The sequence below is a fragment of the Manis pentadactyla genome, chromosome 4 (assembly GCF_030020395.1).
Source record: "Manis pentadactyla isolate mManPen7 chromosome 4, mManPen7.hap1, whole genome shotgun sequence".
Classification (NCBI taxonomy): domain Eukaryota; kingdom Metazoa; phylum Chordata; class Mammalia; order Pholidota; family Manidae; genus Manis; species Manis pentadactyla.
The window spans coordinates 123,332,230-123,350,359 of NC_080022.1; the positions used below are offsets into that span (position 1 = coordinate 123,332,230).

Genomic DNA, 18,130 nt, shown 5'->3' on the forward strand with positions numbered 1-18,130 from the left:
CTCTCCACACTAGGTACTAACAGCACCTCTCTCCACACTTGTGACAACCAAAAATGTCTCCAGATATTGTCAAATGTCCCCTACAGATGGAAATCACCCCTAGCTGACAACTGGTGCATTTGCATATTTAATTTTTCACAAAAACTCTATGAGGTAACCGCTATTATTATCATTTCTATTTTATCAGTGAGGAAATGAAACGTACACAGAAATTGAGTAACTTTCCCAAAGTTACACCTAATAGGTGTAACTGGGATTCAAATCCAGGCCTCTGATTCTGAGCTTGACCATGCAACTTTGCCATCTTCCAACTACCCATTGATCCAAAGGAAGTCTATACAGTATGCTCCCTTGGGCCCTCTGAAAACCTCAAAAACATTTTTTTTGGCCTGATTTCTGCAGATACTGGGATCTGAAAAGTGGGGCTTGCATACGAATCTTCAGTGGCCACCAGGGGACAATCACTTGCATGGATTTATGTAAGAACAGGCTGGTATCTGGAGCAAGAGATTGCCAGGTGAAAGGTGAGAAAGAAATGCCTTAAACTTTTTACAAAGTTTTCCCAAATCCACGGGTTGCCAGAATACTTGTTTTGCTCATTTGTATAGGCAATCATTTAGTGTTCGATTCATCCATCCATCCACACATCCTTGTATCTATTGATCCATTCATTTGACAACTGTTTGTTGAATACCTACAATATGCTAGACATTGTGCTAGGTGCTAAGGAAAAAAATGAATGTGATTGGCCTTTTTGGTATGGCTTTTTATTTCCTCCAGAGGCTCATGGTCTCCTAATGAAGATAGATACATAAATATATAATGAAGATATAATAAATATGTGAATAATAACAGCTGCCATTTATCGAATACTAACTTTGTGATCGTGATAGGTGCTTTACATATATATTATCTTATTCATCACTCACAAGAGCTCTGTGGGGTGGATGCAGATGAGGAATCCAAAACTCAGAGAGAATAACAGCTTGCCCCAAATCAAAGCTGCCAAGTGGTAGAGAGTGGATTTGAACTCAGGGTATCTGACTCTAAATCATGCGCTCCTGATCAACATGCGGAGTTCTAAGGGACCATGGAAATAGGGGTACAAGGGAAAACACCACAGACAGGGTGTTATTTGTGTGTGGTCTTGAGGATGAGTAATTCTGGAGGCAGAGATAGAGTGTGGGACCTTCCAGGCAGAAGGAACAGAACAGGCAAATCCACAGAAGGTTGGGGAAAACAGAGTATTCAGAGAATTTCCCCTTGCTCGGTACAGCTGAGCTGCCATGTGTAGAATTGGCACTAAGGCTGGTAAGTTTGTTTGGGGCCAGGTTGTCAGGGGCCTTCTACATCAGGGTAGGAAATTGAACTTGATTCTATAGGACATGGGAGGCCACAAATGCCTCTTAAGCTGAGAATCGACATGACCAAATGTATATTTGAGGAAGGGAACTCTAGGATAGTATGGAAGAAAGATGTGGAGAGGGGTGACTGGGTGGGAAGGACAAGTCAAGACACCACTCAGTTTAGAGAATGGCTGTGGCGTCTTCAGAATATCTGTGAACAGTCGAGTGTGAAGAAAGTCAGGTGGATGTGAGTTTGTGTGAGATGGCACAGACCAGAGGGAGATTTCTAGAGGGAGAATCGGCAGAATGTCACCTCCAGTTGGATAAGGAAAGTGAGGAAGACCGAAGGATAGATGAAGAGGCCAGACGTTTGAACTCAGGTCACTGGGTATATGGAGGTGCCACTAATGGAAGCAGGGACTGTAGGGGAGGAGGAGGAGAGGGGAGGAAGAAGGAGGAGGTGCTGATTTCAATTTTGGACAGGTTGAGTGGTAGCAGAATAATGGCCAACCAAAGATGTTCGCATCCTAATCCCTGGAACCCGTGACTACGCTACCTTGCAGGGCAGAGGGGACTTAGCGATGTGATTAAGTTCGAATGGTTAGATGCACCATTGCTGGATTTGAAGATGGAGGGAGGGGCCCATGAGCCAAGGCATGTGGGTGACTTCAGGAGGTAGCAAAGGAAGGAAAAGTCTGCATAAAGGAAACAGCCCTGCTGACACCCTGATCTTAGACGTTAGTGCAGTCATGTTTGACTTCTGTAAGAGTGTAAACTGTATTTTCAGCCACTAAGCATGTGGAAATTTGTTACAGTAGCAATAGGAAGCTAATACAATGAGTGTGGGATTCCTGAGGACATCAGGTGAGGACGGCAGAGGGCTTTACTGGTTTGGGGCTCCAGATGATGTCAATTGGGTGGTTGTAAGTTACAATGAAAGGTGGAGGCCCCAGGTATGGATGAAATTTCCCCTGCAGAGCAGGAGGAAAGAGCGAACAGAGAAGCAAGGGGCCAGGAAACCACAGCATGTTAGGCATGGGTGGAGGAGAAACACATAGGAAATGGAGACTGGATGGTGTTATGTATGCAACACTCACACCTGCCTAAGGTACCCAACCCATGCCTGCTTTGCCCTCCTAGTCTCATTGCCATGATTGCTCTGAGGAGAAGAGAACAGGCTGAAAGGTGGGGGCTTGAAGATGGGAGGGCAGACAAGGCCTCCGAGCCTGTGGGGCCAGTGGCAGGGCCAGATTGGGGCAAGGGGAGTTAGGTCCTCATCCCAGGCGTGCAACTTAAGGGGGCACCAAAGGAGCTTTGGTAATCAAGACACTTGTTTTAATGCAGTATTTAAAAAATCAAAATTAATGCACAAAATACATGCTGAAAAAACTATCCAAAGTCCTCCCTCCTCACCCTAATCCTGGCCCTCACCACGGGCCTGCCTGCTTCCCCTGGGCTCTTCCCACCTGCAAAGATCCAATAAAAAAGAGACAGTTAGAGACCTGAAAGGGAACCCTCTACTTTTCAATTCTTTAAACCAGGGTACCTCACCAATGAACCTTTTAATTCATCTTTCAATTTTCCCATTTGATAAAATTTGATGACTTTTTTTTGATACTTTGATAAAAGGGCCAATGTAGATCTAAAAACTAAGTGAAGCAAAGCACACTTATATAGTTAGGGTTCACCTTGTGTATGTGGCGAAGAGCGTGGCCTCTGGATCCAGACTGGCTGGGTCTGAGTCACAGGTCAGTCTGCTCACTACCTGTGTGACCTTGAGTAGTTTCCCGAACCTCCCAGGTTGCCCATCTGTGCCGTGGGGAATAATAACAGTACCTGCCTTCTGAAGATGGCAGACACACGTCAAGCACTTTGAATGGTGCCTGGCTTGTTGGTGTCCTGTAGTGTCACCTGTGGTTTTATTTTGTCTTAGATTTTATATGTTCTGCTCACTGACGTGCTCTGGGAGCTGCTGAAGCTAAATTTAATGTTTTCACCCCAGAATACATGGTGCCCACTTCCAGCTTCTTCTTTTCAGCTCTGTTCTCCCACCCTCCCTTCTACTCACCTGTCTGCCAACCCTTGGAGTGTGCTGGGCAGCTGCTGGAGCGCCGTCTATGTAGGAGCAGCATTAAAGCTGCCCCCAGCTGTGACAGTCTCGCAATTAGTAAAATCCAAAAGTCAGGCTCAGGTACATTTAAACATAATGAGGATGGATAGCTTTATTTTCCTTTGGGGATAGAAGCAGTGGATCAGGAGAATAGTACCCTGGAAGAATGATGCCATGAAACATGCCATGATCTTCCTGAGGTCTACTCAATAGCAAGCAGTTTTCAGTGTGAGGAGGAGGCTTACAGGAGATGCTCAGTCCAGCACTTGGCCCCCAAGGCTGTTCCAGGGTCAGAGCCCAAGGTCTGCACCTTGCAGGCTATCCCAGGGCCTGTGGTCAGAGAGCTCTGTGCTGCAGGTGCTGGAGCTGGGGGGTGAGCCTGCGGAGGTCTGGGCCAGGCTGCAGCATCTGACTCGATGGCTCAGCTCAGCTAATCTTAGCTTCTGTGATGGGGTGTGGAATTCCACTGTAACCTGCCTTCTTCTCCCTCTCTCCCCACTTACCCTCCCCCTCTCTGCCTCTGCTTTTCAGAGTGGGACATAGAGACAGGAAAGTGCCTGAAGACGTTTAAACACAAAGACCCCATCTTGGCCACCAGGATCAATGACACCCACATCGTGAGCAGCTGTGAGCGGGGGATAGTCAAAGTGTGGCACATTGTCACAGCCCAGCTGGTAAAGGTGAGAGGGTGGTGGGCTGTGGGGGGAGCGGGGCATGGGGGGATGGACTGCACGAGACTGATGGTCTCCCCCACGTGGCTCCTCAGACCACCCTAGAGCAATCAAATTCAGTCACCAAAGGGAGGTCCTGAGGGGCGGATGGGGAAGACCCCCCACACCCAAGGGGCCACTCTGAGTTGGGGGGCGGGGGGTGGTCAGGGCCCCGGTGACCCATGTTGTCGTGGGCGTGGTGGTAGAAAGCTGCATTCTGACTCAGGACAGTACATGGGCTCAGCATCTACTGAAAGCCGCGGAGGTACAGTACCTTTTCCTCTTCCAGAGTATTCTACCCCCATTTTGGCACAAGGTGAGGGAACAGTCACAGTGTTTCTTCTCCTTACTCTCTGAAGAAAAGAGAGCTTTGGCTGTTTTGCAGGGATTGAATATTCGTATTTAAAAAATGCTCTTTCTGGATGTGACCCCCCCGGCCCTGGTGAGTGGTAGTGAGGTATTGTTGCCAGGAACACAGGATCACAGTGAGGAGCTGTGGTCTGGCTGGTGGGCTTCTCCCCACCAATCTTGTCACTGTGGTCTACCCAGCAGCGGAAGGCACAGGGGTGCCCCAGGGGTGCTCTGGGCCTCTCTGGTACTCCAGGAAGATGGGGGCTGCCCCAGCCACAGACCCACCAGGAGCAGGCCTCTCCCTGATCACACTTCACTGGGGAGAGTGCTCTGAAGAGAGGGTGGCATGGGCTCTACAGGCCTTCCTAGAGCCAAAGGTGAAGCAACTCAGACAAATGCCAAGTAAGCGGTAGTCGCAGGCTGCTGGACTGAGGCTTTGGGATTCATGGAGAGCAGCCTCCAACTTCGGCTCTTGCAGGAGTCACGAGCTGAGACGAAGATGGGCTGAAAACGGGCATCTTTTCTTGCAGATTCTCAGTGGCCACGAGGGATCTGTGAAGTGTCTGTGCTTTGACCAGTGGCATCTCCTCTCTGGCAGTGCTGATGGGCTGGTCATGGCCTGGAGCATGGTGGGGACATATGAGCGATGCCTCATGGCCTTCAAGCATCCAAAGTAGGTGCCAGAAAAGCCTGTCAGACGAATGCAGTGCTTGCCCCTTTTCTTGTCACAGCCTAGACTTTGATTTTTGGCATCAGTCGCTCTGTTCTCTGCAGACCTTTGACCCCTCTGCTTCTCACCTATTCTGTTTTCCTCCTCTTCCACCTGTTATTCATTCTTTCCTGTTCATGCCCTACCTTGTTTCTCTTAAGAATAACAATATGAGATGTGGATTTTGACAAGTTATTGAAAGATTACACTTACGACTCAAACGATAATCTATTATCTGCCAAATTTGTGAATATTGACCGAACCATCCCAAATAATACCCATTCCAGGACACTTAAAATTCTTGGAAATGGCCTTTACCCATTTAAGCTTGTGTTCACAAAAGCTTAAAATTATCCAAGTGCCAAAGGTTTAAAAATAACAAAAGGCTTAAAGAAAGAGCTATGGGCTAGAGTTTATTCCAGGACAGCAAATGGATTTCTTTTTACAATTCCCATCCCAATTTAGTGGTAGTGGCTGCTTGGACCTAACTGGGAAGTCTGAGGTCACATCTGGGCTTGTTTGGAAAGGGTATTGTGATCAGTTCAGGGTTCTGCCAAGCCATGGGTTTTAGGGGCTACTCCTTCACTGCATGAATAATGCTGCTTCTCCTGAGTGCTTTGTAGAAAAGCTCCAGGGAACTAAATGCTAGCCTAATTGATTAAAAGAGTAAATGGATCTTTCAGGGCCTCTGTCAGGAGATAGTTGTTTAGTAAAATATGTCCCTAGATGTCTTCATACCCTCATAGAAACCTCCTGCACAGGCGCACTGGCTTTGTGGGAAGTGGAAGGGTATCTGGGTATATATGTTCTCTGTTTGTAGTGTATAACTGCACTGTTGGTGAGTGGGTGTCTGGAAGGCCTGTGTTCTGTAATTAGTCTTCACCTATAGGTGATTATCAGTAAGCCTCTTGTCATCTAGATTATCAAACCTTGACCTCAAGGAAGAAGTCAAACTTTAAGATGTCATCTAACAATTGACTATATGTTTTTAAAACCTTCCAAGCATGATTAAGTTAGGAGTTAGTTTAAGCATTGGAAAATAATTTGTTCTCAGCAAATCCAGCAGTTGGGTCGCTATTCCATCAATCCATGAACCTCCCACACCCATCAACAATGAGACCTTCTCAGACCATTGTCACACCCACCAATGACAGTCCTAACATGCCATTCACACCAGCTCTTGAGACCTTGCACAGTTAGAGCAAATCCATAGACACCCGCAGGACCTGGTCAATGCTCCTGTTTGTAGGGCCTTCCTCCCACTCATCTGTAGTAGTGCTGTGCATATGAAAGTGCTCTATAAATATTTCTAATTCATTGGTAAATGAGGACTAGCTTGACAGATTGCCTTTCTGGACTGTTCTAATTATTGAAACCCATCTTTTGAATACAACATAGATGAAAAAACATAGTTGTTTGTTCTTCAGTGTAAGAAGGACTGAAGAAAAGGTCTCCTTTATGTTCTCTTGAGACAAGATTTTTTCATCCAAAAGTGAGATTCTGCATATAGTGTGGGAGAAAATGAATATGAGGTATGAAATTAGGGGGTGCAAAGTAGGCCTGATGGGAATGATGATCCTTAGTAAAGCTTTGGTACTCTGTAGTGTCTTAAAAAAAAAGCTTTATTCTTAAATGTTTTTTCCACAGCTAGTATTGTAATAATATATTTTTTTTGCAGTTTTCTCCACCATCCTTAGGGCTGTTTGTTTTTATTGTTGCTTGTTGCAGTTTTTATTGTTTGTTTAGTGAGTCTATATTCCTTGTATTGTTTGGCCACAGAAGTCTCTGTTCTATTACCTTGGTGGTACCCTAATGACTGGAAAGATATACTTGAATACCTGGAAATAAAATATCTCTCATTCTTTGCCAAGGGACTCTGTGTGCCTGGTGAGGGAAACCTTCAACACTCAGCCAGGTGGCTTACAACTCTGCCTTAGTTCTCACTTCCTGCGTATGCAGAACTTCAAGTCAGCCAAGGTCAGCTAAGAGTGAGAGCTCAGGGTTTTTTCAGGACTTTCCCAACCACGTACACAGCCCCATATGCAGCCATGTAGAGACCCATGAATATGCCTGAGATTTTCAAAGTCCTTATGAATATTTCATTCCCCAGCTCTTCCTCCAAAGCTTTTTGATTAGGGTATTGTTTGCCCCAACAGATATTTGTTACCTTATGGAGCAGTGACTAAAACATTTACCTATAAGTGTTCCCAACAAATACCCATCAGGTAGCAGCTTTAACACCAGGTGAGTTCTTAGTACAGTAAAGTAAGGACAAATGTGTTGAGCCAGTCTTTCAGGAAGCCACCAGACAGGTTAAATAATTCGTTATAAATGAAGTCTGTGTGTTTCTTTTGGTATCAAGAATGTGGGTTGTTATTTTCATAGCTACCACTGGGTGGAGGATTTGGGAACAGGACTAGGTAAGTTAATGGGCCACCAAGTCCAGGTTCTTATTGAGACCAAGCCAGTTTTCCCATCTAAGTGCTCCCCGAGTTGCCACAAACCTTGGGCTCTTCTCCAGAGTGGCATGAAAGTTGATTCTGACATTTTTTTCCATTTCTTTCATTGCTTTCATGGACGGGTGGAATTTTGGAGTTATTTCCTCCACCATTTTCACTAAGAACCCTCTCTTCAGTGTCTTTTGATAAAAAATGAACAAAGAAGGGGACAGATGAGTTATTTCTGGCACAGTGATAAAGCCTGGAGAGAGACTGGGCTATGACAGGATCATAATAACCACTATCATATGAGGTACTGGGCTCTTTTTAAAATACCTTCATTAACGTAATCCTGGCACAGTCCTGTTAGGCAGAAATCACTATCCCTTTTTCATAGAAGAGAAAACTGAAGGCTGAGAGGTTAAGTTACTTTCTCAAGGTTACAGCCAGTAAGTGGTAGAACTAGGTTTTGATCCAGGTTTTCTGATCCCAAAGCCTAGGGTATAATGGTTTAGACTGAACTACCCACTGTCACAGGAACCTGTGAGAAGCGCAGACTCAGCTCAGCAAGATGAAAAGAGATACAGATACGATCAAACCTTTCTATCACAAGGCATCTCTCCTAGTGCTGGAGTCCTCTGTAGGTGGACTAAGATGCACTTCGGGCATGAATAAAGTTACTGTTGGACCTTTTTATACTTATTTTACACTTTAGATTGAGTAATCTATCACCATCTCAATCAATCAAACAAACAAACAAGGTGGGATTCGAGGCACATTGACCTCTTTGCTATTTTTTGAATGTGCTAAGTATGCTCCTGCCTTCCAAGGATTTTGTTATTTCTGTTTTGCTAGTGGTTGGGGCCTTAAAAAAGTCTTAATCTGGCTCTTGGATCTAAGGCTAAGGCCAAAGGATATGGGGTGGATGTCATTCTTCTGGCACACTCTAGCAATGATCATACTCCGAAACACGAGCCGATGCTCATTTTTTCAACAATTTATTTATTGAGGGCTTTCTATGGGCTAGGCCATGTGCACGAGAAGTGACTGAGACACAAGTTGTGCCCAGGAGAATCTGCCAGTGTGCCTGAAGTCTGTGTACATGTGTATAGAGGGAGGGGAAAGGGAAATAAGGGATGGCTTTGTGGAGAAGCTAGCTCATGAACTCGGCCATGGACGGACTTGGATGGGTAGAGACGGTGGGGACTAACGGATTGTTTTGCATATGAGATCTAACAAATTGATGGCATCAAATTCAGCTGGATCCAGTGATTGTAGGGAGGGTTTATTGGAAGCATCTGTCTAAGTCTTCTCCTGAACTTCTCTCTTTTCCTGCTGGTCGTCATAAAGGGGAACTCATAAATCTCATCCATGGGTATAATTTTCCTTCAGGATGTTTCACTGAGAGAATGAAAGCCACTCAATTAAGGCCCAAAAGAAACTGCTTAAATAGCAGGTTTTGCTTCATATAAACATGATCATTTTCCCCTCTGTTTTTCTTTTTAAGTCTAGTAATACTATGAAAAGGAATCAAAGTATTAAATAATTCTCAGCATGACTTTTGTAGAAGTCAGTAGCTAGGAATCCAACTGTAAGAGAAAAGCATGATCATCTATACATCAGACCAAAAAAAAAAAATCTGTGACATAAGCCTTTGTGTTTTGGCCACCTTGTGGCACTGTGACCAAATGGCAGGACAAATAACTGCAGGAGAAAACAGCCATGTTTGAGGGTCACTAGCTGGTACCCAGAATTAGAAAACGATGGCAAACATCACTTAAATGACAGTGTGACCACTGCCCCCAACCATTCGCAAAACACTCCAAACTACAAACACACCGGAGCAGCTTCCCAGAAGACGGGTGCTGCCTGTTGCCCTGTTCCCTTCCAGGGAGGTGCTTCACGTGGCCCTCCTCTTCCTCCGGGTCATCAGCGCCTGTGCCGATGGCAAGATCCGCATCTACAGCTTCCTGAATGGGAATTGCCTGAAGGTGTTGAAAGCCAGTGGCAGAGCTGATCCCGTGCTGTCCTTCTTTATTCAGGGCAACAGGTGAGTGGTAGGTGCGGAGGTCAGAGCTGTTGGGATGTTCTTTTTTCTCCTTGGGGATACCAGCCCTAAATTTGCTGGCAGCAGGGAAGAGTGGGCCATGCTCCCCTCGAATATTTGACTGTTGGAGAGTAATAGTCTTATGGGGGCCTAACTGGACCTCACACAAAATTTAGCCAGGGTGCACATTGCTCTTAATTTGTTCTGGACATCTGGGCAAATCATGCAGCAAGGGCTGTATGGATGTGCAGCAAGGACCACCGTTCTGCAAGTGTGCAGCCCCTGCTTGCCCCCTGACTGTGCATTCCGCTGCCTGAGAGCTCCACCTACTGGGGCCTACTTTTGATGCAAAGAGGTTACAGGAGGGTCGGGGATAGCAGCACCGGAGGTCCAGTGTTCAGTGGGACAGAACTGAGCAGGTGGTTTGCAGAAACCAGAACCATGCCACCACCAGTTACATATGGTAATGTGCTTGTTATATGCTAGGTTCAGGGTGATATATGAAAATACCCAAATAGAATTAACTTTTAAATTCTATTATAGGCTCACTCAAGACATCAGTTAATCTCCTTGAGCCATATTACCTGTTTCTAAGGGGGAGGGCTGGAAATAAGCCTCAATAAATTAACACTTTTCAGTTACAAAATAATCAATGCTGATAAAAAAAGAAAAAAAGAAAAGTCACCTCTGGCCTTTTCTCATTTATGACATCCAAAGAGAGACATTTCCTTTCGGCTTGAGAAAAAATAAGCCTGAAAGAGTTTCTAATAGGAATGAATTCCCAAATTCCATTCTAGTATTTCCAACCCAAACAAGTACTTCTGTAGAGTTCACAGTAACAGTTAAGGTCTCAACAACTGCAGCCTTTTGGAGCAGAAAGGAACCTGCACCAAGTATTTCCATTTCTTGTTTATGGTCCTAGGAGATCTAGGCACAGAATAGGGAAAGCAGCTCGCCCTGTGCATGCTGTGAGTGACAGAAGTCAGTGAGTGGGTGGGGGGCAGCACCGGGGGACCCAGATTAGGGACTCTTCCCACCAGGGTATAGCTGGGGGTTAGGGAGGATGGAAATCACCCTGCTTTATGAAGTACAGATGTTCTGTCTACATGCAGAACGTGCACAGAGACCCTGCAAGGATGGAGTGAAGAAGGGTGGGCTGGAGGGTCAGCAGGGGAGGAAGGCCCTGCCCATTCGTTTCCCTCATCCCCATCCCAGCAACAGAAACACAGTGTTTGTATACTGTGCTTAAAACACCATGAATTTCAAGGCATCGGTGTGCAGAGTACCCTAAGCCTTTTGCCTTGGGCAGCCTATGTAGTTGGCACTCATTCCAGGAATGGACATTCATGTAAAAATATTTTAACCCAAGGAACATAGGGGCCCTACCCACATTTAATTTAAAAAAAAGGTAGAATGCTGATGACCCCCATTACCTGGCCTGCTCCCTTTTGCCTCTAGACCTCCCAACAACCTACACCACCCCATTTGTAGGGCCTCGGGACAAGTACCTGACATGGGTGTTTGGAGGCTGGGCAGGGGTGGCCTCCACACTCCTTCGGTGAGCAATCTTGTTTTGGTTCCAGGCTGGTGATCAACACAGAGAGCAATATTCTCTTGTTTCACTTTGAAAATATAAAGTGGCAGTACTCCGTGGAACGGGCCAAACAAAAGAAGGATAAAGAGGACAGAGAAGAGAACAGCCTCGCAAAAGTTCTCTCCAAGTCTAGCACTCAGACTTACAGCCTGAGGGACTCAATATCCAGTCAACAAGCAGTGGCCCAAGAGTCCTCCCTCTTAAACAAACCTCACAGGCCCTGCCTTCTGTTGAGGACAACCAGGTCACCTTCATGTAAGAGAGGCGAATCCCAGGCCATCTCAGTGGCCCCCAAAGGAGAAGGTGAGGGGGTGCCAGGACTAGCTTCTTTGTGGGATATTTTGGCCAATGGTTCTTTAAGGAAGAATGGGATCCATTCTCTTGATTCATCAGTTTGTTAGTCAGCTCAAAGAAATCTCCTGATTTTCAACACCTAGGCTTACATACTTATGAGAATCTTTGTACAGTAGATAACATGAGCCCTTAATACCTTCCATTAAAACAAAAAACAAGCTACTGACATCGCACCAAACATATAGTGCATAATTATTTCCTTAGGATAGAGACAAGATATTATTATACTGCAGAAGAATGTTCTATGCAAAATGTATCATCTTTAGACCCCTGGTTAATAATGTGCATACCTAGAAAATATTAGTAATAAAGCAGATACATGTATGTGTGTGTGTGTGTGTAGGTCAAGGAGGAGTGGCATGGCTCATGCTATTTATAAGACACACAGAGAATAAATTATGTACCAGATGCCTTCCTCTTACCTGCCCTGTATTTGGCATGTGAAATTGGATCCACAGATCTGTAGAGAACATCAGTAGATCACTTCCAAGTGTGTCACTTTCCAATAGCTCTCTTTTGAGAGGACTGAGAGTTTTAGATAATGCTTGAAGCTTGACAATCAGTAGGAAAAATGGTGGGAGGGCAGTTGGGAGGTGACCTAGACCTTAGTCTCCAGGTGACTACCTGGTTTCTTAGGCAACATTGGGTGAAAATCAGTCTAATTATGAGCTCTGCCCCTATTATTCAGACCTAATTGAATTATGTAATTACCACGGTTTCCTCCTCAATCTTAATTTAGCAATGTTAGTATAAACACCTAGTAGTCAAGGAAAGCCAAAATCACCTAGAGAAGGCAAGAAGATGGCGAGTCTGGTTTCTAAGGAAGCAGATGGCATGGACGGTGGGCAAGAGAGTTTGGAAGCAAAATCCCTCAGAGATACAATGAATGGTGATGATACTTTATTCTCTATCAGTGGCAAGATGCAGCCTCTCTGTCACAGTCTCTGTCTCTCTCTTGTTCTCTTGCTCTGTTCAGTCTAGTTTTTCAGCAAGTCAGTAACTTAGCTTATCTTTGAGAATTCAGAATGGATAAAATGCATGGCTTTTCTTAAGAGCAATTAGTTTTCCTTTATTAACCCCCTTACTAACTTGAAGCCGCAAAGTGGGAACCTTTGTAAGAGGTGAGTTTCCAGGCTTGGGCTCACAGCTTGACATTCAGCCTCTTCACCTTTTGGACTATTGTCTTGCCAATCTGAGTAATGGGCACAGCAGATGGGAGAAGAGACAGTAGAGGTTGATTTCGGAGGGTATAACGGGATTTCATGAGGGAGGAGATAGACTTGGGGGAGGTGCTATGTATGAGAGGTGAGGGAGAGAGATGAGGGCCTTTTATGAAGAGTTACTGGACACCATGAATGGGATGTCCCTTTGTTGGTTTTGAGAGACTTGAGTAAAGACTTAAAATGCCTTGCAAATATTTCTGGCTAATACAATGGTGTTTCTTTCAATCAAACTCCCTGTGAGATTAGTTTTGAGGACAGAGTAAAACAATTAAATTTTAGGAGGCCATTCTAACAATGGGCACATTTGTGTATGCCCATGTGGATGTAGCTGAGTAAGTACACCCATATGGGTGAAGTCCTACACTTAATTGCATTTAAAAACCAGACAGATACTGCCATGGCTATCCTAAAAAAATGATGTGTTGGTTTATACTCCCACCAACAAACCATGAGAACTCCCTCTAGAGTCACACCAGCACTGGGTACCATCCATCATTTTGTACTTGCTTATATGATAAGTAAAAATGGTATTTGCATTTCTTTAAGGTTGATCACTAACAAACTAAATATCATCAGTGGGCAATGACTAAGTAGATGATGAAAAATCTATACTGTGGAATATTACAGAGTGGCTAAAAATTATACCATGAAGGTCCACATATATTGACTTGGAAAGATACCCACAATATGCTGTTTTACAAAAAAAGATGGGTTGATGGACAATAAGTCATCACAATTCCTTTTGATAAAAAGAGAAAACCTGTGTGTTTTGTCACACACACATACACAGTGGTTTATTCTGGGCTTGGAGGAGAGAGGGGAAGATTTTGACATCTTAGTTCATTTAGTTTTATATGCTTTAATAAAATATTTACTTAACAAAGTAAAGGTTAGGGAGAAGTTTGAAGTTTCATTTTATCCTAGCATGCCCACACACAAACATCTTAGGCTAAAACCTATTCCATCAGGGAAACTTAAAAGCTCCACACAATGGTGAATGTTATTTGCTAGGTATAGACTGGTATAGGTTGGGTACAGACTTTTACTTGCTAAGTCAAATTAGATGAATGACTTCTACTTTTTACCACCTAGTTTTTTCTTATGTTAAAATGGGGATGATGTTTTCAGTGCATCTCTGAGGTGTTTTAGGGATTGAAAACCCCAAATGAGAGAGATGTAATAGATTTGCTCACCAGTGCATGTATACTAGTTGACTGGAGGTCTTAGGCACCTTGGAGGTCTTGACTTGTAATGCAGAATGCCAGAATGAGTCTCTTGTTCATGTCAGTGATTTTTGGATCTGCTGCTACTGCTCAGAACATTTTGGCAACTCGTGTTTAGGAACTGCCTTTTGGTCATTTTGTGATTATTTTGCATTTCCCAGGGATGACATATATTTTGAAGGCAGTTTTGATTTACGGAAATGTCCAAAGATATTTTGCAGTCAAATTTGATGAACAAGGTGGAGAACAGACTTTGTGATAACATTTTTGGTAAAAAACAGATGTATGTTAACTATACATTTTTTTTTTTTTGTGAGAGCATCTCTCCTATTTATTGATCAAATGGTTGTTAACGACAATAAAATTCTGTATAGGGGAGTCAATGCTCAATGCACAATCATTAATCCACCCCAAGCCTAATTTTCGTCAGTCTCCAATCTTCTGAGGCATAACAAACAAGTTCTTACATGGAGAACAAATTCTTACATAGTGAATAAGTTACATGGTGAACAGTACAAGGGCAGTCATCACAGAAACTTTCGGTTTTGCTCATGCATTATGAACTATAAACAGTTCAAATATGAATACTCATTTGATTTTTATCCTTGATTTATATGTGGATACCACATTTCTCTCTTTATTATTATTATTTTTAATAAAATGCTGAAGTGGTAGATAGATACAAGATAAAGGTAGAAAACATAGTTTAGTGTTGTAAGAGAGCAAATGTAGATGATCAGGTGTGTGCCTGTAGACTATGTGTTAATCCAAGCTAGACAAGGGCAATAAAACATCCACGTATGCAGAAGATTTCTCTCAGAACAGGGTGGGTGAGATTCTAAGCCTCACCTCTGTTGATCCCCAATTTCTCACCTGATGACCCCCCTGCGACTGTGCCTGTCTTAGGTTGTTCCTCCCTTGAGGAATCTTACCCGTCTCTGGCTAACCAGTCATCTTCCGGGGCCATACAGGGAAATGTAAAGTTGGTAAGTGAGAGAGAAGCCTTATTGTTTGAAATGGTTAGCTTTTTATTTCTTTGCATATTTATGCCCTGTAGCTTCTATGTCCAGCATTTGTCTTGAGGTATCTTTACCACTTGGAAGAATTATGATACTCGGTAAATTTGATATGAGGCACGAATTCTATTTAAGGGTTGTAATTAGGAAGGAAGAAGAAAAGCTATAGAAGTAACAGGCGGAAGAAAACATGGGAAGATTGATTATTTCTTTTACATATCTTCTTGTAGAGTAACTTCAGCATGGATAGGTTTTAAGCTACTACTTAAATTGCACACACACATTAACATAATAGTATAGTTACATAACTAAAGCATATCTGTAATTACCAGCCATCTCCAGTGAAACCAAGAAAACCAGTTAGGCACCTTAGGCATTTGTGAAAACTTTTCTATGATATGGTGGATATTGTCCAACTGAACTTGAACAGTCTGAGAGAAATCAGACAAATTAAAACAACCCATTCCTGGGGAATGTTCACATCCCTTATGTTCTTTTAACAGTAAATAGTCTGTAGTTGTAAGATTTTGGAGCGCTACAATTTGCACTTCTCCTAATTCTTGGTTGAGTTCCAACAGTATAGATCCAGTCAAATTTGTTGTTTCACTGTATGCACAGGCCAGCTTAGATATCTCCTTCATTCCCATGGCAAGTCCAGGAACTGGTGGGATGGGTGCATCTACAGCTGTAGCAGTGCGTGGATCTTTGTTGGGGTTTCTTGATGATCATCTTCTGCCATGAGTCTTCCAGAGAGTGCTGATGTTGGAAGTTCTTTTTCATATCATATCTTAGTTCATTTTCAGGGTAGCCCAATTAGGCTTTGATCCTCTGTATAAACACAAACAGACCCTTTGCCTACACTTCTATATGCCCTTTATACCCTTGTGTAGAACTCATTGGAGGTTACCACACAGGAACTGCCCTTTATTTTTTTGTTTTTTTTTGTTTTTTGTGTGTTTTTTTGGTATCACTAATCTACACTTACATGACGAATATTATGTTTACTAGGCTCTCCCCTATACCAGGTCTCCCCTATAAACCCCTTTACAGTCACTGTCCATCAGCATAGCAAAATGTTGTAGAATCACTACTTGCCTTCTCTGTGTTGTACAGCCCTCCCTTTTCTCCTACCCCCCATGCATGCTAATCTTAATACCCCCCTACTTCTCCCCCCCCTTATCCCTCCCTACCCACCCATCCTCCCCAGTCCCTTTCCCTTTGGTACCTGTTAACTATACATTTTTATAAAGCCTGTTTTGTGTGAGTCACAGATGAGGTTTGAAGGTCATTCCCACAGGAAAGTTTAAAATATGTGTGTACCATTGGGATTACAAATGTTCCCTCTAAAATATGCATGTCTAGAAGGTAATACACACTTGTACTCAAGTACTAGCATATCTATCTGGTAAAAACTTACTGTGTCTAATACATCGCAATTTCTGGTATCACAGAGGATTTTTGCCTACATCTTGGCATACCCATTGGGGAACAAAGACCACAGTTTGCATAGCAATCAGAATGGAATTAACTCTCATGTATAAGTACTAATGTTTTTCATGGAACACTGGTTTTTTGTTTTCTTTTTTTTGAGAGCCAGATGATGTGGAGAAAGCACAAAAACAACTGGAAAATCCTGGAGACTTCATCCACCACCCAAAGAAAAGGTCCTGGCAAATCTCTATGTTGCCAGACCAGTTCCTCCTGACCGTCAATACAGTGCAGCAAGCTCATAACTCAGGGGAGTTTGCCTATCCCGGCAGGCCCCAAGCCCAAATCATTGATGTCTGGGGACCTTCAATTTCACATCCGAGGAAGGTCCTGAGTTTCAAAGGAAAACCTGTCCAACATGCAGTGGATAGGTTGAGATTCAGCAACCCTCCCATACATGTGAAACAGACCAACATTCCCCTTGAAATCCAGAAACTGCAGCCCAACTTGAAGAACTCTTTGCACAGTCCCCGGGTCCAGTCCACCATACCCCAGCCCATGATTATCCACCCCAGGTTCTCTGGCAGTTTAAAGGGTGAAGACCAAGCCACCAGTTTAACTGATGGGACGGTGCGTAGCTTCAGCCCCTTGACTAGCTCGCAGGTCATTAAACGGAACCGCATGCTGGCTCCCTCGGCGGCCACAGCAACCCAGTTGGTCAGGAGGAGACAGCCTCGCTTCTACTCCGCCCTCGATCCCTTTCCAGTGAACACGGAGCTCGTGCTGCTGACTGTGAGGGAGGAGAAAGAGTATGTGGAAGCCAGGATGAAAGAGTGTCAGGCCAGAAAGCCTCCTGGTGTGCTCAATCCAGAAAAAGCCAGCAAAGCTGCTTGGATCAGGAAGATCAAAGGCCTGCCGATAGATAATTTCATGAAGCTAGGGAAAACAGCAGCCCCCGAACTTGGACAAAATGTATTTATCTGAATCAGCCTTGGGAAATTACAGTGTCTTACAATAAACGAAAACCAAGTGGATATTGGTGTTTAGCCTCTTGTATTGTTTTGTTTTTGACTGTTGCCTGGCAGTGAGCTTGGGGACTGATAATTATCCTCCAAAAGCCAAAGATTTGATAACATTAAAGTAAGAAAACGAGGGAGGCCAGGAGAGATTGGCATCTGTATTTCCCCTGAAAACCATTCAGTGAAACTTACCGAAGCCCGATTTTAGGGGAAGGGATTATTGAAAATTAAATACCATTCATCACTACCAATCTAGTGTTATATAATTTGTAGCAAATGAATGATGGATTGTATTAATGCATTGGAGTTCTCTGGTGGTTTGCACAGTAGCCTGACAAAGTTCAGTGGGTTAAGAATCTAGGAGCAGGAGGGGCTGACCTCTTACATTTGAGAACATTCTGTGTTCTTTTTTTCTTTTTTTTTTGAGAGAGCATCTCTCATTATTTATTGATCAAATGGTTGTTAACAACAATAAAATTCTGTATAGGGGAGTCAATGCTCAATGCACAATCATTAATCCACCCCAAGACTAATTTTCGTCAGTCTCCAATCTTCTGAGGCA

At 43.7% G+C, this 18,130-nt stretch overlaps 1 protein-coding gene across 1 annotated transcript in view; it reads left to right on the plus strand.

Annotated features, from left to right (window-relative positions):
• The window catches only part of FBXW10B (F-box and WD repeat domain containing 10B), a 29,701-nt gene extending 12,133 nt beyond the window's left edge, over positions 1-17,568 (plus strand). The window contains 6 exon segments of the mRNA XM_057500833.1: positions 403-524; positions 3,988-4,136; positions 5,048-5,190; positions 9,556-9,714; positions 11,295-11,608; positions 16,713-17,568. Of these exon segments, the coding sequence (XP_057356816.1) occupies positions 403-524; positions 3,988-4,136; positions 5,048-5,190; positions 9,556-9,714; positions 11,295-11,608; positions 16,713-17,533 (1,708 nt within the window). The 3' untranslated portion in view covers positions 17,534-17,568.
• The last annotated feature ends 562 nt before the right edge of the window (positions 17,569-18,130 follow it).